The 24,341-nt window shown below is 47.9% G+C and overlaps 1 protein-coding gene across 2 annotated transcripts in view; it reads right to left on the reverse strand.

The window, feature by feature from the left end:
• Positions 1–22,833, reverse strand: part of RMND5A (required for meiotic nuclear division 5 homolog A) — a 75,290-nt gene extending 52,457 nt beyond the window's left edge. For both annotated transcript variants that reach the window (XM_038752210.1, XM_038752211.1), the window contains exons 1-2: positions 22,692–22,833; positions 4,760–4,902 (exon numbers count right to left, since the gene is read on the reverse strand). In XM_038752210.1, coding sequence (XP_038608138.1) covers positions 4,760–4,902; positions 22,692–22,833 — 285 coding nt within the window. The remainder of the gene's footprint in view (positions 1–4,759; positions 4,903–22,691) is intronic.
• Positions 22,834–24,341: the final 1,508 nt, after the last annotated feature.

Genomic DNA, 24,341 nt, shown 5'->3' on the forward strand with positions numbered 1-24,341 from the left:
ATAAAAGTTCTTTTGACCATCTGCTTTGGGTTACTGCAACTGGTTCTGTATTTTCTACATCTTTTGTAACCAAATAATGCCACAGATTGACCTGTGCAGACCTTACACCCTAAGGAAGGTTGCGGCAGGTGTACTGCTCAGCACCCAATCCGAAATTCAACAGCCAAAAGAGGGAGAGGCATTTGCAATCATTAGTCTTAGTTCATTAGGTCTTATCATTATTAATAATAATATTTGTTATACACTTACTTTGTGCCAGGCATTGTACTAAATGCTGGGATTGATACAAGCCAAGTTGGACGCAGTCCCCGTCCCACACGGGCTCAGAGTCTTAATTCCCATTTGACAGATGAGGTAAATGAGGGACAGAGAAGTCACCTGCCCGAGGTCACACAGCAGACAGGTGACGGAGCCGGGATTAGAACCCAGGTCCTTTGGATTCCCAGGCCCCTGCGTTATCCGCTAAACCACGCTGTTTTTTCATAGCGATCATCTATTACAAGCCATTAAGAGGACGAAATGTTCAAATCTTTTCTATACCGAAGGTCAACCAGGTGTCTTTAGTTCCCAGTCAATCAATGGTATGTACTGAGCGCTTACTGTGTGCAGAGCACTCTGCTGCTAAGCGCTTGGCAGAGTACAATGTAACAGAGTTGGTAGACATGTTCCCTGCTCACAGAGTTCAAAGTCTTAATCCCCATTTCACAGATGAGGTAAATGAGGCACAAAGAAGTTAAATGACTTGCCCAAGGTCACACAACAGACTAATGGAGTTATACAAATAGGCACAGCAAATAAACAGCAAGCCACCAACGGTGGGGGGGGGGGGGGGGGGGGGGGGGGGAAACAAACCAAAAGCATTTTCCTTTTAGGGTTGTTACATTTAGAGCAAAGCCAATGTGGCCTACTTTTAATCACGATCGGAAAAGACAAATATTTGAACGAAGCAGCATATTTGGTTGCTCTATGGAGGTTCTGTTAATTATTGGTTAGGGAAGGAAGAGTTCAATCCGCAGGAAGGAAACCTGGCACGTTAGCGTATGAAATTGCCCTGGGTGGGGTTTGTAGTATAAATAAATGATTTGTGGATATGTGATAATAATAATGGTATTTGTTATGCGCTTCCGCGTCAGGCACTGTACCAAGCACTGGGGTGTACAACAGTGCCAGGGGGCTGAGGGGAGGGTGAATAACAAGTGATCAAAGGGTAAGAATCAAGTATACAGACATTACAGATGGGAGCAGGAAGCAGGGAAAAGAGAGCTTAATCAATCGGGGAAGGCCTCTTGGAGGAGATGGGGCCTTGCTAAGGCTGTCCATCCCCTAGCCCCCTCCTACCTCACCTCCCTTTTTTCCTTCTCCAGCCCAGCCCGCACCCTCCGCTCCTCTGCCGCCGCTCACCTCCTCACCGTGCCTCGTTCTCGCCCGTCCCGCCGTCGACCCCCGGCCCACGGCCCTCCCCTGGCCTGGAATGCCCTCCCTCCACACATCTGCCAAGCTAGCTCTCTTCCTATAATAATGATAATGGCATTTATTAAGCGCTTACCATGTGCAAAGCACTGTTCTAAGCGCTGGGGAGGTTACAAGGTGATCAGGTTGGCCCACGGGGGGCTCACAATCTTCATCCCCATTTTACAGATGAAGGAACTGAGGCCCAGAGAAGTGAAGTGACTTGCCCAAAGCCACACGGCTGGCAAGCGGTAGAACCGGAATTTGAACCCATGACCTCTGACTCCAGAGCCCGGGCTCTTTCCACTGACCCACCCTACTTCTCTCTTCTTCCCTTCAAAGCCCTACTGAGAGCTCACCTCCTCCAGGAGGCCTTCCAAGACTGAGCCCCCTCCTTCCTCTCCCCCTCCTCCCCCTCCCCACAGCACCTGTATATATGTTTGTACAGATTTATTACTCTATTTTACTTGTACATATTTACTATTTATTTTGTTAAGGATGTGCATATGGCTTTAATTCTATTTGTTCTGACGATTATGACACCCGTCTACATGTTTTGTTTTGTTGTCTGTCTCCCCCTTCCAGACCGTGAGCCCACTGTTGGGTAGGGACCGTCTCTATATGTTGCCAACTTGGACTTCCCAAGCGCTTAGTACAGTGCTGTGCACACAGTAAGCGCTCAATACGACTGAATGAATGAATGACTTTGAAGGTTTGTGATTGAAGGGGGGGGGGGGGGGGGGGGGGGGCGGGTTCCAGGCCCTGGGGAAAAGGGAGAAGCAGCGTGGCACAGTGGAAAGAGCCCGGGCTTGGGAGTCAGAGGTCATGGGTTCGAATCCCGGCTCCGCCACATGTCTGCTGTGTGACCTTGGACAAGTCACTTAACTTCTCTTAGCCTCAGTTATCTCATCTGTAAAGTGGGGATTAAGACTGTGAGCCCCACGTGGGACAATGTGATCGCCTTGTATCCTCCAGCGCTTAGAACAGTGCTTTGCACATAGTAAGCGCTTAACAAATGCCATTATTATATTATTATATTATATTAAATGGGTACAGGAAGCAAGCTGGCAATAAAGGAGCCAAGCGTGCGGGCCGGCCTGAAGAAGGAGATCAGTGGGGTTCAGTAGGATGGGGTGACCCGATCGAGTGCTTTAAAGCCGACGGTAAGGAATTTCTGCTGGATGCGGAGGTGGATGGGCAACCACTGGAGATGTGGACTGAACTTTTTCTTTTTTAAGAAAACTGATCTGGGCAGCAGAGCGAAGTATGGAGTGGAGAAAGACAGGAGGCAGAGAGGTCAGTTAGGAGGCACATGCAGTAATCAAGGAGGGATAGGATAAGTGAGCCCGTTGTTGGGTAGGGACCGTCTCTATATGTTGCCGACTTGTACTTCCCAAGCGCTTAGTACAGTGCTCTGCACACAGTAAGTGCTCAATAAATACAACCGAATGAATAAGTGTATGGATCGATTGAATTTATTGACTACTTACTGTGTGCAGAGCACTGCACTTAGTGCTGGGCTAAAACGGAGTTTCTTAGATGTGTTTCCCACCCACAACCAGCTTACAGTCTAGAGGACAATCTGCATAGTGTAAATTCTCTTACATTTTCATTACTTAAAACCATTAACTTCAGCATTTCTACCCATTTCTCTGATACTGCTCTTACTTGCCGCCTCAAACACGACAGAAATTTTCTTCAATGTTTGGAAACGGTAAGGATTGGGATTTTAGGCTGTTAGATTGGCTTATTAGCACTGCCGAGGATGTTGAATAGATGGTGCCATAAATTTTGAAAATCACAGATTATAATGCAAGATTTAGAAGCCGAAAAATCCTTCTTTCAGATCTTGGAGCAGGGGGAAATGAGACAATGGCCTTCTCCGCTTATTTGGCTCAGCTTGATATGAAACAACATAAAACAAACATTCCCTATTCTATCAGCCGAGTAAAAATAGCCAGAAGATATAGTAGCTTAGCCAAGGTATTAGAGCTTGGAAGTCAATAGTAGGTGCTCTGACCCATGTGGGTGTGTTTTGTATTTGTTAAGCATTTCCTATATTCATTCAATTGCACTTATTGAGCGCTTACTATGTGCAGAGCACTGTACTAACTGCTTGGAAAGCACAATTCGGCAACAGATAGAGACAATTCCTACCTAACAATGGGCTCAAGGTCTAGAAAGGGGAGACAGACAACAAAACAAAACAAGCAGAAAGGCAACGATAGCATCAAAATAGATAAATAGAATTATAGATACATACACATCATCAATAATAAAATAAACAGAAAAGTGCTAGAATAGGTTCAAGACAATCATGTCAGACACAGTCCATGTCCCATACGGTGCTCTAAGGAGAAGGGAGGACAGGGATTTAGTCCCCATTTTACAGTTGTGGGAATTAAGATCCAGAGAAGTCAAGTGACTTGCGCAAGGTCACACAGCAGCTATGTGGCAGAGCTGGCATTAGAATTCCAGTCTCGGGATTTCCACACCCATGTGCTTCTCCAGTAAGGCATATTGTTTCTCTTTCTGCTACACTGTACTCTCCCAAGCGCTTAGTAATAGTAGTAATTAATAATAATTATGGTATTTGTTAAGCACATTCTATGTGCCAGGCACTGTACTAAGCGCTGGGGTGGATACGAGCAAATCGGGTTGGACGCGGTCTCTGCCCCATGGGGGACTCACCGTCTCAATCCCCATAAGACAACTGAGGCACAGACAAGTTAAGCGATCTGCCCAAGGTCACACAGCAGACAGGTGGTGGGAGCAGGATTCGAACCCATGATCTTCTGACTCCCAGTTCATGCTCTATCCACTACACCACGTTAAGTTCCCTCATCTGTAAAATGGGGATGAAGACTGCGAGGGCCCCGTGGGACAACCTGATCACCGTGTAACCTGTATTAAGCTTAGAACAGTGCTTTGCACATAGTAAGCGCTTAATAAATGTCATTATTATTATTATTATTATTATTACTATTATTACTACACCATTCTCTAGAGTCTAGAGGTCTAGTGAGTACCTTATTCCCTTCTGGAGGAACAAAGCCCCGGAGGATATTATCAATCAATCAATGGTATTTATTGAGCGCTTATTGTGCACAGAGCAATGTAGTAAGCGCTTGAGTGAGACAGAGTTGTAACACAGTTGGTAGATGTGTTCCCTCCTAGGTTCTTTGGATAAATCAGGTAAAGGAAAAAAAAGAAAAAGGCCCAAAATACAGTTAAGGAAATACCCAACTAACATGGGGTTGAGAACCTGTCGCAGTTTATTGTGTTGAAATAGGTGGTAAAAAATACATACCTTATCAATCGCTTTTCCCACCCGAGAAACACTGCTGTGGATGTCTTTGTGGTCGGAAGCCAATTTCTGGACTGTATCCTTTATTCTTTTACAGCACTGGGTCAAAACAAGTGAAAGTGTCCCTGATAATTCGCCATCTTGGCCTAGGTGGAAAGAAGAGGAATTACTAACTGGAGAACGCAACCGCGGAACGCAATTTCTACAACCCAGCTCTTAGGTACGTGGAAGGTGGGGAAAAAAAAAAAGCCAAATAATTCACTTATTAACCAGAAGGGTTTGGGCGCAGTGGCGTTATTTATTAGGTAGATGGCTACATGTGGATGTCTTTCGTTCTTATTTAAAAAAGAACCCAACAAACTAGGAAATATTGGATCAGTCACCAGAGGGATGTGGAGTTATTCATATTTCGGTTATTTGGCCCTGAGCTCCGTTATGGACAAAACTGAATGGTTCCCCAGTGAACCTCTTAATTACTAAAGTCATTAGCTCTAACCCACCATCTTACATCTACAAACGCCAAAGCAGCTCTCCTCTAAACTCCTCCTAAGAAGCACCTGGTCGCCTAGTGGAAAGAGCATGGCCTTGGGAGTCAGAAGGGCCTGGGTTCTAATCCTGCTTCTGCCGCTTGTCTGCTGCGTGACCTTGGCCAAGTCACTTCACTTCTCTATACCTCAATCACCTCAACGGTAAAATGGGGATTAAGGCTGTGAGCCTCAGGTGGGCCATGGACTGAGTCCAAACTGATTTGTTTTTATCTATCACAGCGCTTAATGTAGCGTCTGGCATGCAGTAATTGCTTAACTACTCTTAAAAAAAAATACAAGCAAGAACCATTGGGGTGGAGAGGGGGATTTTTATTAAACCCTCATTTTCAAAGGACTTCACAAAAGGTCCCGGTGGCGGGATGAACGTTGTTACGCAGTAATGGCTTAACTACTCTTAAAAAAAAATACAAGCAAGAACCATTGGGGTGGAGAGGGGGATTTTATTAAACCCTAATTTTCAAAACACTTCACAAAAGGTCTCAGTGGCGGGATGAACGTTGTTACGCCGTAATTGCTTAACTACTCTTAAAAAAAAATACAAGCAAGAACCATTGGGGTGGAGAGGGGGATTTTATTAAACCCTAATTTTCAAAGGACTTCACAAAAGGTCTCAGTGGCAGGATGAAAGTTGTTACCTATAAGTTGTCGTAAGAGTTACTACATCACATGAGCCTATTTTGAGTGATGCAAGCCAAAAAGGTACAGGTGAGGGAGAAAAAGTTTGAGCTGAATAACCTCCCTTTTTTATGGTATTTGTTAAGTGCTTACTGTGTGCTAAACGCCGGGGTAGAGACAACCTAATCAGGTTGGATACCGTTCAAATCCCACATGGGGCTCATAGCTTTCATCCCCGTTTTCCAGATGAGATAACTGAGGCCCAGACAAGTGAATCAATCAATCAATCGTATTTACTGAGCGCTTACTGTGGGCAGAGCACTGTACTAAGCGCTTGGGAAGTACAAGTGACTTAGAATACAAGTCATCATCATCATCAATCGTATTTATTGAGCGCTTACTATGTGCAGAGCACTGTACTAAGCGCTTGGGAAGTACAAATTGGCAACATATAGAGACAGTCCCTACCCAACATCAATCATCAATCGTATTTATTGAGCGCTTACTATGTGCAGAGCACTGTACTAAGCGCTTGGGAAGTACAAATTGGCAACATATAGAGACAGTCCCTACCCAACAGTGGGCTCACAGTCTAAAAGGGGGAGACAGAGAACAAAACCAAACATACTAACAAAATAAAATAAATAGAATAGATATGTACAAGTAAAATAAATAAATAAATAAATAGAGTAATAAATATGTACAAACATATATACATATATACAGGTCCTTCTGACTCATTCATTCAATCGTATTTATTGAGCGTTTACTGGGTGCAGAGCACTGTACTAAGCGCTTGGGAAGTCCAAGTCGGCAACATCTAGGGACGGTCTCTACCCAACAACGGGCTCACAGTCTAGAAGGGGGAAGCGGACAGCAAAAGAAAACACGGAGACGGGTGTCAAAACCAGGCCAAGCGCTCCATGCATTAGACCACGCTACTTCTCCGAGACTTCCATTCATCCCACCGTATTTACGGAGCGCTTGCCATGTGCAAAGCGCTGTACTAAGCACTTCGAAGAGTACAACGGCAGATATATTCCCTGCCCACAACTTACTCAAGGTCCCACTGCAGACCATCTCAGTGGCAAAGACTGCCAGGGAATAAGGCGATCATGGCCTGCGAAATCGCATCGGGACGGACAAACAACTCGACCTCTAACCGAATGCCAAACCTGAGGTGTTGCAAGGAGTCGTGTCTGTGATTTGGTGACGTGTCCTGTCCTCATCCTGAAATTCTACGATGATGAGTCGTCAACCAATTTCCAGTCTTGTTTCTCTGCCCCTCCTTCCGGATGGGGATGAGCGACTCATCTTGAGAAGACAGCTGCCTGCATTCTCCCCCTTGTTTTTTTTACATTTTTTATGGCATTTGTCAGCACTATGTGCTAATCAATCAATCGTATTTATTGAGCGCTTACTGTGTGCAGAGCACTGGACTAAGCGCTTGGGAAGTCCAAGTTAGCAACATATAGAGACAGTCCCTACCCAACATCATCATTATCAATCGTATTTATTGAGCGCTTACTGTGTGCAGAGCACTGGACTAAGCGCTTGGGAAGTCCAAGTTGGCAACATCTAGAGACAGTCCCTACCCAACAGTGGGCTCACAGTCTAAAAGGGGGGGGGAGACAGAGAACAAAACCAAACATACTAACAAAATAAAATAAATAGAATAGATATGTACAAGTAAAATAAATAAATAGAGTAATAAATATGTACAAACATATATACAGGTGCTGTGGGGAAGGGAAGGAGGTAAGATGGGGGGGATGGAGAGGGGGATGAGGAGGAGAGGAAGGAAGGGGCTCAGTCTGGGTTCAGTTCAGTACTAATTCAGTTCAGTTCAGTTTTCAGTTCAGAATTAGAACCGGGGTCCTTTGACTCCCGGGCCCAGGGTTTATCACGAGGATCACTGTGAATTTTTTCAAATAACCACTGCTCTTCGGCGAGGAGGAGAGAGTCGGAATTTCATCTGACCGTCCCACGCACACCTTTCTGGGTGTTGTCCCGGGATAAGGACAAGCAAAACACAGACACCAAGAGGCCTTCCCTAAGTCCTCATTTCCTCTTCTCCCACTCCCTTCTACGTCACCGTTGCGCCTGCTCCCTGTTTTCACCCCTCCCTCGACCCCACGGCCCTTATAAGCAGATCCATAATTTATTGATTTATATAAAGAAATAATACATTTATTTATTTATTTTACTTGTACATATCTATTCTATTTATTTTACTTTGTTAGTATGTTTGGTTTTGTTCTCTGTCTCCCCCGTCTAGACTGTGAGCCCACTGTTGGGTAGGGACTGTCTCTATATGTTGCCAACTTGGACTTCCCAAGCGCTTAGTACAGTGCTCTGCACACAGTAAACGCTCAATAAATACGATTGATTGATTGATTGATTGATTAATGTCAGTCTCCCCCTCTAAACTGAAAACTCGTTTTGGGCAGGGACTGCGCCAACCAACTGCACGCTGCTTCTCTGGATACAAATGATTTTAAGCCAGTGGGAGAAGATGGGTTCTCCGGGATAAAGCCATATTTCATTTCACTCACCAGTACATTCTGGGTTTTTGTGGGGTTTTTTTTCGGATTTTGGGCTAAAGAAAGCTTTTAGAAACAGCAAGTGTCCTTCCAATCTGGGAACAGGCTGGGAAGTCTAACTGTAAAACCCAAGATAATCGTCTCTTTCTAATGTGCTCATTCATTCCCATCCAACTTACACTATGGCTCCGTGAAGGGCAACACGGAACATGACCGGCCGAAGGGGCGAGCCACGGGAGTGGAGGGGAAATCGGATAACCCAATTTTGCTTCTCTCCTCCTCCCCCCGTCTGCTGTTACTCTGAAAAGTAAAATTCACATTCCTATTCATTTTCCAACGGAAGGAAATTAGTCCCGCACAGTTAAGGGGATTGTTCGGGCCACGCTGGGTCTTCCAACACCTATCATCTCTCGACAGGAGAAGCAGTGCGGCTTAATAATAATAATGATAGTATTTATTAAGCACTTACTGTGTGCAAAGCACCGTTCTAAGCGCTGGGGAGGTTACAAGGTGATCAGGTGGTCCCACGGGGGGCTCACAGTCTTCATCTGTGGAATGTAAGCTCCTTGTGGGCAGGGACTGGGTCTCTATTATACTGTCCTCAACCAAGCACCTAGATAAGTGCTCTGCACATAGTAAGAGCACAGTAAATACCATTCATTGGTATGTATAGGACTTGGTACTTAGGCCTCAATCCCCTCCGCCCCTAGGCATTCACTAAAAACCCAAGACTGCTTTGTATCACTGAACAAAGACTATTTTCTCCATCTCTTCATTACTCGGGTACAGCATTAGCTTGCTTTCACCTGCATCGACAGGAGAAAATTTGGCCCGTAACATCATTCTCCATGTTGGCGTTCAGAACCTAAAAAAAAGTGACTTCAGAGCAGTGCCAGTAAACTCCTAAACTTTTATCTCTAAATACCAAGTGCACCACTGAAGAGGCCCCAATAAAGAAATCCAGGGAGATGAAGACACCTCTACCCTGAGCCTGGCTTAAAGATGATGAGAAAAACTGCTTCCCATTCTCCGCAATAAAGGAATTATAATTCAGTTAGCTATAATTTACCAATGGCTTGGAAGCTCCACGTCCTGTCCACCTTGATGCCTTCAAACTTATTTCGGCAGTCAATCCCACACCAATAATCCAGTGAAACGAAGGAAAGGATTTAACGGCAGTGATATTTCTCATTGTAAAGTACCATTCATTTGTTCAATCATATTCATTCATACAGTCGTATTTATTGAGCGCTTACAGTGTGCAGAGCACTGTACTAAGCGCTTCGGAAATACAAGTTGGCAACATGTAGAGACGGTCCCTACCCAGCAACGGGCTCACAGTCTAGAAGGGGGAGACGGACAACAAAACATGTGGACAGGTGTCATCAGAATAAATAGAAATAAAGCTAGATGCACATCATTAACAAAATAAATAGAATAGTAAATATGTACAAGTAAAATAGAGTAATAAATCTGAGCCCCTTCCTTCCTCTCCCCCTCGTCCCCCTCTCCATCCCCCCCATCTTACCTCCTTCCCTTCCCCACAGCACCTGTATATATGTATATATGTTTGTACATATTTATTACTCTATTTATTTATTTATTTTACTTGTACATATCTATCCTATTTATTTTATTTTGTTAGTATGTTTGGTTTTGTTCTCTGTCTCCCCCTTTTAGACTGTGAGCCCACTGTTGGGTAGGGACTGTCTCTATATGTTGCCAATTTGTACTTACCAAGCGCTTAGTACAGTGCTCTGCACATAGTAAGCGCTCAATAAATACGATTTAAAAAAAATCTGTACAACTATATATACAGGAGCTGTGGGGAGGGGAAGGAGGTAGGGTCGGGGGGATGGGGAGAAGGAGGAGAAGAAAAAAGGGGTTCAGTCTGGGAAAGAGGGGGAATTTGGAAGTCTGGCCCCAAAAAAACAAAAAAAAGAAACAAAAACAAAAGAAGCACACAAGTGAAATCACACAAAAAAGCTCTTTCATGGGCACGGCCAGTAGAAAGGAGAATAGAAACGAAAAATATCTTCTGTCACTGAACAGTGACTCCGATCCGTACTTCCCAAGCGCTTAGTACAGTGCTCTGCACATAGTAAGCGCTCAATAAATACGATTGATGATGATGATGATGATGATGATTTCATCAGGCTGCTCCTATTTCAGAACATCTTTTGCAATTGATGGTTTTGATTGCGCGCATAACACTGTACTGAGCGTCTGGGAGAGGACAAGCTAACGAGGTCGGCAGATAAGTTCCCTGTCACCACAAGGAGCTTGCAAACAAGAATTTCTCTGTAGTCTGCACCTCTTCAGCTGCGAATTCATCAATCATTGGGAGTGCTCTGCACACAGTAAGCGCTCAATAAATATGATTGATTGATTGATTGATTTGCATGCCTACTCTGTGCAGAGCACTGACTTAAGCATTTGGGAGTGATAATAATAATAATAATAATAGTGGTGTTTGTTAAGTGTTTTCTCAGAGAAGCAGTGTAGCCTAGTGGAAGGAGTGCAGGCCTGAGCGTCAGAGGACCTGGGTTCTAATCCCCGCTCTGCCACTTGTCGGCTGTGTGACCTTGGGCAAGTCACAACTTCTCTGGGGCCTGTCACCTCATCTGTAAAACAAGGATAATAATAATGGCATTTATTAAGCGCTTACTATGTGCAAAACACTGTTCTAAGTGCTGGGGAGGTTACAAGGTGATCAGGTTGTCCCACAGGGGGCTCACGGTCTTAATCCCCATTTTACAGATGAGGTCACTGAGGCACAGAGAAGTTAAGTGACTTGCCCTAAGTCACACAGCTGACAACTGGCGGAGCCAGGATTTGAACCCATGACCTCTGACTCCAGAGCCCGGGCTCTTTCCACTGAGCCACGCTGCTTCTCTGTAGGCAACCCAGAATCAGTCGAACAGTGGGATTTGAGCGCTTACCGTGTGCAGGGCACTGTATTAAACGCACGGGGGAATACAATATATTAGGAAATATTTGCCCACATAGACTACTTGACTGTGACTGTGAGCCCACTGTTGGGTAGGGACTGTCTCTATGTGATACCAATTTGTACTTCCCAAGCGCTTAGTACAGTGCTCTGCACATAGTAAGCGCTCAATAAATACGATTGATTGATTGATTGATTGTGAGCGCCTGCCTGTCTTTCAATCAGCTGTATTTATTGAGCGCTTACTGTGTGCAGGGAACCGTACTAAGCGCTTGGGAGAGTTCAATACAACAGGAAGAGTCACCACCAATCTGCTGTGTGGCCCCGGGCAAGCCACTTCACTTCTCTGGGCCTCAGTTCCCTCGTTTGTAAAGCGGGGATTGAGACTGTGAGCCCCACGTGGGGCAGGGACTGTGTCCAACCCGCTTTGCTTGTATCCACCTCGGCGCTTAATACAGGGCCTGGCACATAGTAAGCGCTTAACAAATACCATAATTAGTATTAAATGGGGAAAAAAAGCAAAATTAAAAATACTAAACAGACCTTAAAAAGTGATTAGCGGGCTCATGTGGAAGAGGAAGAGCCCCGATAGCCTACTTTGTCTGTGAGCTTCCTCAATCAGTCCTATTTATTGAGCGCTTACTGTGTGCAGGGCACTGTACTAAACACTTGGGAGAGTTCAGTCTAACAGGAAGAGAATGCCCAGATAGACAACTTGGTCTGTGAGCTTCTACCTATCATCATCATCATCATCATCAATCGTATTTATTGAGCGCTTACTATGTGCAGAGCACTGTACTAAGCGCTTGGGAAGTACAAATTGGCAACACGTAGAGACAGTCCCTACCCAACAGTGGGCTCACAGTCTAAAAGGGGGAGACAGAGAACAAAACCAAACATACTAACAAAATAAAATAAATACCTATCCCTCAATCAGTCGTATTTATTCATTCATTGTCGTATTTGAGCGCTTACTGTGTGCAGGGCACTGTACTAAGCGCTTGGGAGAGTTCAATGTAACAGGAAGAGTCTGCCCAGAGAGACTACTTCGTCTGTGAGCTTCCACCTATCCCTCAATCAGTCGTATTTATTCATTCAGTCATATTTACTGAGCGCTTACTGTGTGCAGGGCACTGTACTAAGCGCTTGGGAGTACAACATAACAATAAACAGATACATTCCCTGCCCACAGTGATTTTACAGTCAAAAGGAGAAGTCAGACCGTATTGTCGTATTTATTGAGCGCTTACTGTGTGCAGAGCACTGTACTAAGCGCTTGGGAGTACAACATAACAATAAACAGATATATTCCCTGCACACAGTGATTTTACAGTCAAAAGGAGGAGTCAGACCATATTGTCGTATTTATTGAGCGCTTACTGTGTGCAGAGCACTGTACTAAGTGCTTGGGAGTACAACATAACAATAAACAGATACATTCCCTGCACACAGTGATTTTACAGTCAAAAGGAGGAGTCAGACCGTAATAAAGTAAATTACAGATGTGTACAGAAGTGGTTTGGGGCTGGGAATAGGGGGGATAATAATAATAATAATAATAATAATAATAATAGTGATGGTATTTGTTAAGCGCTTACTATGTGCAAAGCACTGTTCTAAGCGCTGGGGAGGTTACAAGGTGATCAGGTTGTCCCACGTGGTTACAAATCCACAAGTTACGATGATGAGGATTAGAGGCAGCGTGGATCAGTGGGCAGAGCCCGGGCTTTGGAGTCTGAGGTCACGGGTTCAAATCCCAGCTCCGCCCCTTGTCAGCTGGGCGACTTTGGGCAAGTCACTTCACTTCTCTGGGCCTCAGTTCCCTCATCTGGAAAATGGGGACGAAGACTGTGAGCCCCCCGTGGGACAACCTGATCACCTGGTTACCTCCCCAGCGCTTAGAACAGTGCTTTGCACACAGTAAGCGCTTAATAAATGCCATCATCATTATTATTATTATTATTCTCTGTGCCTCAGTTACCTCATCTGTAAAATGGGGATTCAGCAGCGTTTCTCTCTCCTACCTAGACTGGGAGTCTCTTGAGGGACCATCACTAGGATTATTATCACTTAACGCATAGTAAGCGCCTAACAAATGCCCCCTTTATTATTACTTACACATTGTAAGCGCCTAACAAATGCCCCCCTTCCTATTATTTGCACATAGTAAGCGCTTAACGAACACCATCCCTATTATTATTACTTCTAGACCGTGAGCCCGTTGTTGGGTTAGGGACCGTCTCTATATGCTGCCGACTTGTACTTCCCAAGCGCTTAGTACAGTGCTCTGCACACAGTAAGCGCTCGATAAATACGATTGAATGAATGAATGAATTACCTGCACACATAGTAAGTGCCTAACAGATTCATTCATTCAGATTTATTCATTCAGATACCAGATCCCCCCATTACTATTATTCTTGGCACATGGTAGGCGCTTAACACATACCATCACTATCATTATTACATGTACACATAGTAAGCGCCTAACAGATGCCCCATTATTATTAGTTGCACACGATAGGCGCTTAACGCACACCATCACTATCCTTATTATTACTTGCACATATAGTAAGCGCCCAACAAATGCCCCCCTTCCTATTATTTGCACATAGTAAGCGCTTAACGAACACCATCCCTATTATTATTACTTCTAGACTGTGAGCCCGTTGTTGGGTTAGGGACCGTCTCTATATGTTGCCGACTTGTACTTCCCAAGCGCTTAGTACAGTGCTCTGCACACAGTAAGCGCTCAATAAATCCAATTGAATGAATGAATTACTTGCACACATAGTAAGCGCCTAACAGATTCATTCATTCAGATTTATTCAGATACCAGATCCCCCCATTACTATTATTCTTGGCACATGGTAGGCGCTTAACACATACCATCACTATCATTATTACATGTACACATAGTAAGCACCTAACAGATGCCCCTATTATTATTAGTTGTACACGGTAGGCGCTTAACGCGCACCATCACTATCATTATTACTTGCACATATAGTAAGCACCTAACAGATGCCCCTATTATTATTAGTTGTACACGGTAGGCGCTTAACGCACACCATCACTATCATTATTATTACTTACACATATAGTAAGTGCCCAACAGATCCCCCCCACCCCCACACACGGTAAGCGCTCAACACACACCACCACTATTATTCATTCATTCATTCCATCGTATTTATTGAGCGCTTACTGTGTGCAGAGCACTGTACTAAGCGCTTGGGTGGCAACATATAGAGACGGTCCCTACCCAACAGTGGGCTCACAGTTCCTTGCACATATAGTAAGCGCCCAACGGATCCTCCCATTACTACTATTATTTGCCCACAGCAAGCGCTTAACGCATACCATCACTACCATTAATCAATCAATCAATCAATCGTATTTATTGAGCGCTTACTGTGTGCAGAGCACTGTACTAAGCGCTTGGGAAGTACAAGTTGGCAACATATAGAGACAGTCCCTACCCAACAGTGGGCTCACAGTCTAAAAGGGGGAGACACATTACTATTCCTTGCACATATAGTAAGCGCCTAACAGATCCCCCCCCTTACTGTTATTATGGGCACATGGTAGACGCTTAGAGCATGAGACTCTTAATCTCAGGGTCGTGGGTTCGTGCCCACGTTGGGCACCAATATTTTTCTTCTAGACTGTGAGCCCATTGTTAGGCAGGGACCGTCTCTATATGTTGCCAAATTGGACTTCGCAAGCGCTTAGTACAGTGCTCTGCACACACACAGTAAGCGCTCAATAAATACGATTGAATGAATGAATACCATCATTATTATTATTACTTGCACACGTAGTAAGCACCCAACAGATCCCCCATTACTATTATTACTGGCACATAGTAAGCGCTTAACGCACATCACCATTATTATTATTCCTTGCACATATAGTGAGCGCCCAACAGATCCCCCCCCCCCCTTACTGTTATTGCCCGCTGTTTGGTAGGGACCGTCTCTATATGTTGCCAAATTGGACTTCGCAAGCGCTTAGTACAGTGCTCTGCGCACACACACAGTAAGTGCTCAATAAATACGATTGAATGAATGAATACCATCATTATTATTATTACTTGCACACGTAGTAAGCACCCAACAGATCCCCCATTACTATTATTACTGGCACATAGTAAGCGCTTAACACACAACACCATTATTATTATTCCTTGCACATATAGTAAGCGCCCAACAGATCCCCCCCCTTACTGTTATTGCCCGCTGTTGGGTAGGGACCGTCTCCATATGTTGCCGACTTGGACTCCGCAAGTGCTTAGTACAGTGCTCTGCACACAGTAAGTGCTCAGGAAATACGACTGAATGAATGAATACCATCACTATTATTATTATTACTTGCACACGTAGTAAGCGCTCAACAGATCCCCCATTACTATTATTACTGGCACATAGTAAGCGCTTAACGCACACCACCATTATTATTATTCCTTGCACATATAGTAAGCGCCCAACAGATCCCCCCCTTACTGTTATTGCCCGCTGTTGGGTAGGGACGGTCCCTATATGTTGCCAAATTGGACTTCGCAAGCGCTTAGTACAGTGCTCTGCACACAGTAAGTGCTCAGGAAATACGACTGAATGAATGAATACCATCACTATCATTATTATTACTTGCACACGTAGTAGTAAGTGCTCAACAGATCCCCCATTACTATTATTACTGGCACATAGTAAGCGCTTAACGCACACCACCATTATTATTATTCCTTGCACATATAGTAAGCGCCCAACAGATCCCCCCCCTTACTGTTATTGCCCGCTGTTGGGTAGGGACCGTCTCCATATGTTGCCGACTTGGACTTCGCAAGCGCTTAGTACAGTGCTCTGCACACAGTAAGTGCTCAGGAAATACGACTGAATGAATGAATACCATCACTATCATTATTATTATTACTTGCACACGTAGTAAGCGCCCAACAGATCCCCCATTACTATTGTTACTGGCACATAGTAAGCGCTTAACGCACACCACCATTATTATTATTCCTTGCACATATAGTATGCGCCCAACAGATCCCCCCCCCTTACTGTTATTACTGGTACATGGTAAGCGCTTAGTGCACACCACCACTATTATTCCTTGCACATATAGTAAGCGCCCAACAGATTCCCCCCATTACTATTACTACTTGCACATGGTAGGCACTTATCGCACATCACTATTCTCCTTGCACATATAGTAAACACCCAACAGATTCCCCCCAACCCTTACTGTTGTTACTTGCACATGGTAAGCGCTTACTGAACCACCACTATTATTCCTTGCACATATAGTAAGCGCCTAACATACCCCCCCTTACTTTTATCATTGGCACATCACCACTATCATTATTATTCTTCTTCCTTGCACATAGAGTAAGCGCCCACCAGTTCCCCCCTTACTGTTATTATTGACACAGCACCACTACCATTATTGCTACTCCTTGCACATATAGTAAGCGCCTAGCAGTTCCCCCCTTTACTGTTATTATTGACACAGCACCATTACCATTATTGCTCCTCCTTGCACATATAGTAAGCGCCTAGCAGATCCCCCCTTACTGTTATTGACACATCACCACTATCATTATTATTATTATTATTATTATTGTTCCCTGCACATAAAATAAGCGCCCAACAGATACTTCCCTGCACACAGAGTAAGCGCCCAACAGATACTTCCCTGCACACACAGTAAGTGTCCAACAGACACTTCCCTGCACATGCAGTAGGCGCCCAACAGATACTTCCCTGCACACAGAGTAAGAGCCCAACAGATACCTCCCTGCACACAGAGCAGGCGCCCAACAGATACTTCCCTGCACACAGAGCAGGCGCCCAACAGATACTTCCCTGCACACAGAGTAGGCGCCCAACAGATACTTCCCTGCACACAGAGTAGGCCCCCAACAGATACTTCCCTGCACATAAAGTAAGCACTAGCAGATCCCCCCTTACTGTTATTGACACACCACCACTGTCATTATTATTCCCTGAACATAGAGCAGGCGCCCAACAGATACTTCCCTGCACATACAGCAGGCGCCCAACAGATACTTCCCTGCACATAGGGTTGGCGCCCAACAACAGATACCTCCCTGCACACAGAGTAGGCGCCCAACAGATACTTCCCTGCACATAGAGCAGGCGCCCAACAGACACTTCCCTGCACATAGAGTAGGCGCCCGACAGATACTTCCCTGCACATAGAATAAGTGCCCAACGGATACTTCCCTGCACACAGAGTAGGCGCCCGACAGATACTTCCCTGCACACGGAGTAGGCGCCCAACAGATACTTCCCTGCACACGGAGTAGGCGCCCAACAGATACTTCCCTGCACACGGAGTAGGCGCCCAACAGATATTTCCCTGCACATACAGTTGGCGCCCAACAGATACTTCCCTGCACATACAGTTGGCGCCCAACAGATACTTCCCTGCACATAGGGTTGGCGCCCAACAGATACTTCCCTGCACATACAGTCGGCGCCCAACAGATACTTCCTTGCACATACAGTCGGCGCCCAACAGATACTTCCCTGCACACAGAGTAGGCGCCCAACAACAGATACTTCCCTGCACATACCGTTGGCGCCCAACAGATACTTCCCTGCACACAGAGTAGGCGCCCGACAGATACTTCCCTGCACATGGAGTAGGCGCCCAACAGATACTTCCCTGCACACAGAGTAGGCGCCCAACAGATACTTCCCTGCACATAGAGTAGGCACCCAACAGATACTTCCCTACACATAGAGATGAAGCGTCCAATACTTCCCTGCACACAGAGCAGGTGCCCAACAGATACTTCCCTGCATATAGAGTAGGCGTCCAACAGATACTTCCCTGCACATAGAGTAGGCGCCCAACAGATACTTCCCTGCACATACAGTTGGCGCCCAACAGATACTTCCCTGCACATACAGTTGGCGCCCAACTGATACTTCCCTGCACATAAAGTAAGCACCCAACAGATACTTCCCTGCACATAGAGTAGGCGCCCAACAGATACTTCCCTGCACATACAGTTGGCGCCCAACTGATACTTCCCTGCACATAGAGTAGGCGTCCAACAGATACTTCCCTGCACATAGAGTAGGCGCCCAACAGATACTTCCCTGCACATACAGTTGGCGCCCAACTGATACTTCCCTGCACATAGAGTAGGCGTCCAACAGATACTTCCCTGCACATAGAGTAGGCGCCCAACAGATACTTCCCTGCACATACAGTTGGCGCCCAACTGATACTTCCCTGCACATAGAGTAGGCGCCCAACAGATACTTCCCTGCACATACAGTTGGCGCCCAACAGATACTTCCCTGCACATAGAGTAGGCGCCCAACAGATACTTCCCTGCACATACAGTAGGAGCCCGACAGATACTTCCCTGCACATAGAGTAGGCGCCCAACAGATACTTCCCTGCACATAGGGTTGGCGCCCAACAGATACTTCCCTGCACATACAGTCGGCGCCCAACAGATACTTCCCTGCACATACAGTCGGCGCCCAACAGATACTTCCCTGCACACAGAGTAGGCGCCCAACAACAGATACTTCCCTGCACATACCGTTGGCGCCCAACAGATACTTCCCTGCACACAGAGTAGGCGCCCGACAGATACTTCCCTGTACATAGAGTAGGCGCCCAACAGATACTTCCCTGCACATACAGTAGGAGCCCGACAGATACTTCCCTGCACATAGAGTAGGCGCCCAACAGATACTTCCCTGCACATAGGGTTGGCGCCCAACAGATACTTCCCTGCACATACAGTCGGCGCCCAACAGATACTTCCCTGCACATAGAGTAGGCGCCCAACAGATACTTCCCTGCACATACAGTAGGAGCCCGACAGATACTTCCCTGCACATAGAGTAGGCGCCCAACAGATACTTCCCTGCACATAGGGTTGGCGCCCAACAGATACTTCCCTGCACATACAGTCGGCGCCCAACAGATACTTCCCTGCACACAGAGTAGGCGCCCAACAACAGATACTTCCCTGCACATACCGTTGGCGCCCAACAGATACTTCCCTGCACACAGAGTAGGCGCCCGACAGATACTTCCCTGTACATAGAGTAGGCGCCCAACAGATACTTCCCTGCACATAGAGTAGGCACCCAACAGATACTTCCCTACACATAGAGATGAAGCGTCCGACACTTCCCTGCACACAGAGCAGGTGCCCAACAGATACTTCCCTGCATATAGAGTAGGCGTCCAACAGATACTTCCCTGCACATAGAGTAGGCGCCCAACAGATACTTCCCTGCACATACAGTTGGCGCCCAACTGATACTTCCCTGCACATAGAGTAGGCGTCCAACAGATACTTCCCTGCACATAGAGTAGGCGCCCAACAGATACTTCCCTGCACATACAGTTGGCGCCCAACTGATACTTCCCTGCACATAGAGTAGGCGTCCAACAGATACTTCCCTGCACATAGAGTAGGCGCCCAACAGATACTTCCCTGCACATACAGTTGGCGCCCAACAGATACTTCCCTGCACATAAAGTAAGCACCCAACAGATACTTCCCTGCACATAGAGTAGGCGCCCAACAGATACTTCCCTGCACATACAGTTGGCGCCCAACTGATACTTCCCTGCACATACAGTTGGCGCCCAACTGATACTTCCCTGCACATAGAGTAGGCGCCCAACTGATACTTCCCTGCACATACAGTAGGTGCCCAACAGATACTTCCCTGCACATACAGTAGGTGCCCAACAGATACTTCCCTGCACATACAGTAGGCGCCCAACAGATACTTCCCTGCACAGAGAGATGAAGCGTCCAATGGATACTTCCCTGCACATAGAGTAGGCTCCCAACAGATACTTCCCTGCGCATAGAGTAGGCGCCCAACAGATGCTTCCCTGCACACAGAGATTAAGCGTCCAACGGATACTTCCCTGCACACAGAGTAGGCGCCCAACAGATACTTCCCTGCGCATAGAGTAGGTGCCCAACAGATGCTTCCCTGCACACAGAGATTAAGCGTCCAATGGATATTTCCCTGCACAGAGTAGGCGCCCAACAGATACTTCCCTGCACAGAGAGATTAAGTGTCCAATGGATACTTCCCTGCACATAGAGTAGGCGCCCGACAGATACTTCCCTGCACAAAGAGTAGGCGCCCAACAGATACTTCCCTGCACATAGAGATTAAGCGTCCAATGGATACTTCCCTGCACATAGAGTAGGCGCCCGACAGATACTTCCCTGCACAAAGAGTAGGCGCCCAACAGATACTTCCCTGCACATAGAGTAGGCGCCCAACAGATACTTCCCTGCACAGAGAGATTAAGCGTCCAATGGATACTTCCCTGCACATGGAGTAGGCGCCCGACAGATACTTCCCTGCACAGAGAGTAGGCGCCCAACAGATACTTCCCTGCACATAGAGGTTAAGCGTCCAATGGATACTTCCCTGCACATAGAGTAGGCGCCCGACAGATACTTCCCTGCACAAAGAGTAGGCGCCCAACAGATACTTCCCTGCACATAGAGTAGGCGCCCAACAGATACTTCCCTGCACAGAGAGATTAAGCGTCCAATGGATACTTCCCTGCACATGCAGTAGGCGCCCGACAGATACTTCCCTGCACAGAGAGATTAAGCGTCCAATGGATACTTCCCTGCACATGGAGTAGACGCCCAACAGATACTTCCCTGCACATAGAGTAGGCGCCCAACAGATACTTCCCTGCACATAGAGTAGGCGCCCAACAGATACTTCCCTGCACAGAGAGATTAAGCGTCCAATGGATACTTCCCTGCACATAGAGTAGGCGCCCAACAGATACTTCCCTGCACAGAGAGATTAAGCGTCCAATGGATACTTCCCTGCACATGGAGTAGACGCCCAACAGACACTTCCCTGCACAGAGAGTAGGCGCCCAACAGATACTTCCCTGCACATAGAGATTAAGCGTCCAATGGATACTTCCCTGCACATAGAGTAGGCGCCCGACAGATACTTCCCTGCACAAAGAGTAGGCGCCCAACAGATACTTCCCTGCACATAGAGTAGGCGCCCAACAGATACTTCCCTGCACAGAGAGATTAAGCGTCCAATGGATACTTCCCTGCACATAGAGTAGGCGCCCAACAGATACTTCCCTGCACAGAGAGATTAAGTGTCCAATGGATACTTCCCTGCACATGGAGTAGACGCCCAACAGATACTTCCCTGCACATAGAGTAGGCGCCCAACAGATACTTCCCTGCACATAGAGATTAAGCGTCCAATGGATACTTCCCTGCACATAGAGTAGGCGCCCAACAGATACTTCCCTGCACAGAGAGATTAAGCGTCCTGTGGATACTTCCCTGCACATAGAGTAGGCGCCCAACAGATACTTCCCTGCACAGAGAGATTAAGCGTCCTGTGGATACTTCCCTGCACATGGAGTAGGCGCCCAACAGATACTTCCCCGCACATGGAGTAGGCGCCCAACAGATACTTCCCTGCACATGGAGTAGGCGCCCAACAGATACTTCCCTGCACAAAGAGTAGGCGCCCAACAGATACTTCCCTGCACATACAGTAGGCGCCCAACAGATACTTCCCTGCACATAGAGTAGGCGCCCAACAGATACTTCCCTGCACATAGAGTAGGCGCCCAACAGATACTTCCCTGCACATACAGTAGGCGCCCAACAGATACTTCCCTGCACATACAGTAGGCGCCCAACAGATACTTCCCTGCACATACAGTAGGCGCCCAACAGATACTTCCCTGCACATAGAGTAGGCGCCCAACAGATACTTCCCTGCACAAAGAGTAGGCGCCCAACAGATACTTCCCTGCACAAAGAGTAGGCGCCCAACAGATACTTCCCTGCACATAGAGTAGGCGCCCAACAGATACTTCCCTGCACAGAGAGATTAAGCGTCCAATGGATACTTCCCTGCACAGAGAGATTAAGCGTCCAATGGATACTTCCCTGCACACAGAGCAGGCGCCCAACAGATACTTCCCTGCACAGAGATTAAGCGTCCAATAGATACCTCCCTGCACATGCAGTAGGCGCCCAACAGGTACTTCCCTGCACATAGAGTAGGCGCCCACCGGATACTTTCCCTGCACATAGAGTAGGCGCCCCCCAACCCCTTCCTGTAACTGCGGGCGCCTGGTGGAGGCGCTTAGGGTGTGTCCCAGCGTCTAGCACAGAGTAAGGGCTCGTTGTGACCGTAATGATGGTTGTTGGAGGAGGAGGAGGAGGAGGAGGGAGGCGGTACCGTGTCGGTGCAGGAGGTCTGCCCTGAGCCCCTTGGCGGAGTGGATGAGGTCCTGCAGGCCCCGCTCGCAGAGCTGTCCGTGGGCCGAGAACTTGTGCAGCACCTTCTCCAGCTCCCGCTCCACCGTCACGCATTGCTCCATGCCGCTCTACCCTCGATCCCTCTTGCTGCTGCTGCTGCTGCTGCTGCTGCTGCTGCCGCCGCCGTCCCCGCCGCCGCCTTGTTTTGGTTTGCTCCGGGCCGCACCAAGCGCCGCCGCCGGCGCGGGGGGGGAACCTCGGCGGCGGACTGTACCAACCGGGGGGGAGGGGGGGCGCCGACGGGATGTTCCAACCGCGCGCGGAGGGGGGGCGGGGGGCGTGCCGTTAAAGGAAAGGGGGGAAACACGCCCTTCCTCCTGCGGTGAAGAGGAGCAATATTAAAAAAAATTAAATGAATGCATTCGAAGGGGCGGGGGGTTGGACGGGCTGGGGGATTCGGGAAAGGGGGCGGAAAACGACCGCAGGACCCCCCCCCCCGCCGAGGAATGGATTGGAACGACCCGCTGCGGGGAGCCGCCGTCGGGATGTTCCAACCGCCCGCGGGGGGGGGGCGGAGGGGCCTGCCGTTAAAGGAAAAGGGGAAACATCCCCTCCCTTCTGGGGTGAAGAGGAGCAACATTGTAAAATATAATGGAACCCATCGGGGAGGCGGGGAAGTGGACGGGCTGGGGGATTCGGGAAAGGGGGCGGAAAGAGACAGCAGGACGCCCCCCCCGCCGTGGAATGGATTGGAACGACCCGCTGCGGGGCGCCGCCGACGGGATGTTCCAAACGCCCGCGGGGGGGGCGGAGGAGCGTACCGTTCAAGGAAAAGGGGAAACACGCCCTCCCTCCTGGGGTGAAGAGGAGCAATATTAAGATGAATAGAAGAAGTCATCCGGAGGGGCAGGGGGATGGGCGGGCTGGGGGATTCGGGGCAGGGGGCGGAAAGCGACCGCAGGACTCCCCCCCCGGGGAATGGATTGGAACGACCCGCTGGGGGCGCCGCCGACGGGATGTTCCAACCGCCCGCGGGGGGGACTCCTGGTGGGGAGTACCGTTAAAGGAACAGGGGAAACATCCCCTCCCTCCTGGGATGAAGAGGAGCAACATTGTAAAATGTAATGGCACCCATCGGGGAGGCGGGGAAGTGGAAGGGCTGGGGGATTCGGGGCAGGGGGCGGAAAGCGACAGCTGGACTCCCCCCCAGGATAGATTGGAACGACCCGCTGCGGGGCGCCGCCGACGGGATGCTCCAACCGCGCGGGGGGGGGGGGGACGGAAGGCTGCACCGTTAAAGGAAAAGAGGAAACATCCCCTCCCTCCTGGGATGAAGAGGAGCAACATTGTGACAAATATTAGAACCCATCCGGAGGGGCAGGGGAATGGACGGGCTGGGGGATTGGGGGCAGGGGGCGGGAAACGACCTTCTGCCTCCCCCCCCGCGGAATGGATTGGAACGACCCTCTGTGAAGGGGGGCGGGGGCGATCCACCTCGGTGGGCCAATGAGGGGCCGCGACGTCACAGTCGAGGGCGCGGGCGAGACCATTCTGACGGAGGTCGGGGGCGGCGAGCCGGTCCGATCGCCGAGGAGATGGAACGTTCCGGCGGAGGCCGAACCAAGCCCGC

The sequence above is a fragment of the Tachyglossus aculeatus genome, chromosome 10 (assembly GCF_015852505.1).
Source record: "Tachyglossus aculeatus isolate mTacAcu1 chromosome 10, mTacAcu1.pri, whole genome shotgun sequence".
Classification (NCBI taxonomy): domain Eukaryota; kingdom Metazoa; phylum Chordata; class Mammalia; order Monotremata; family Tachyglossidae; genus Tachyglossus; species Tachyglossus aculeatus.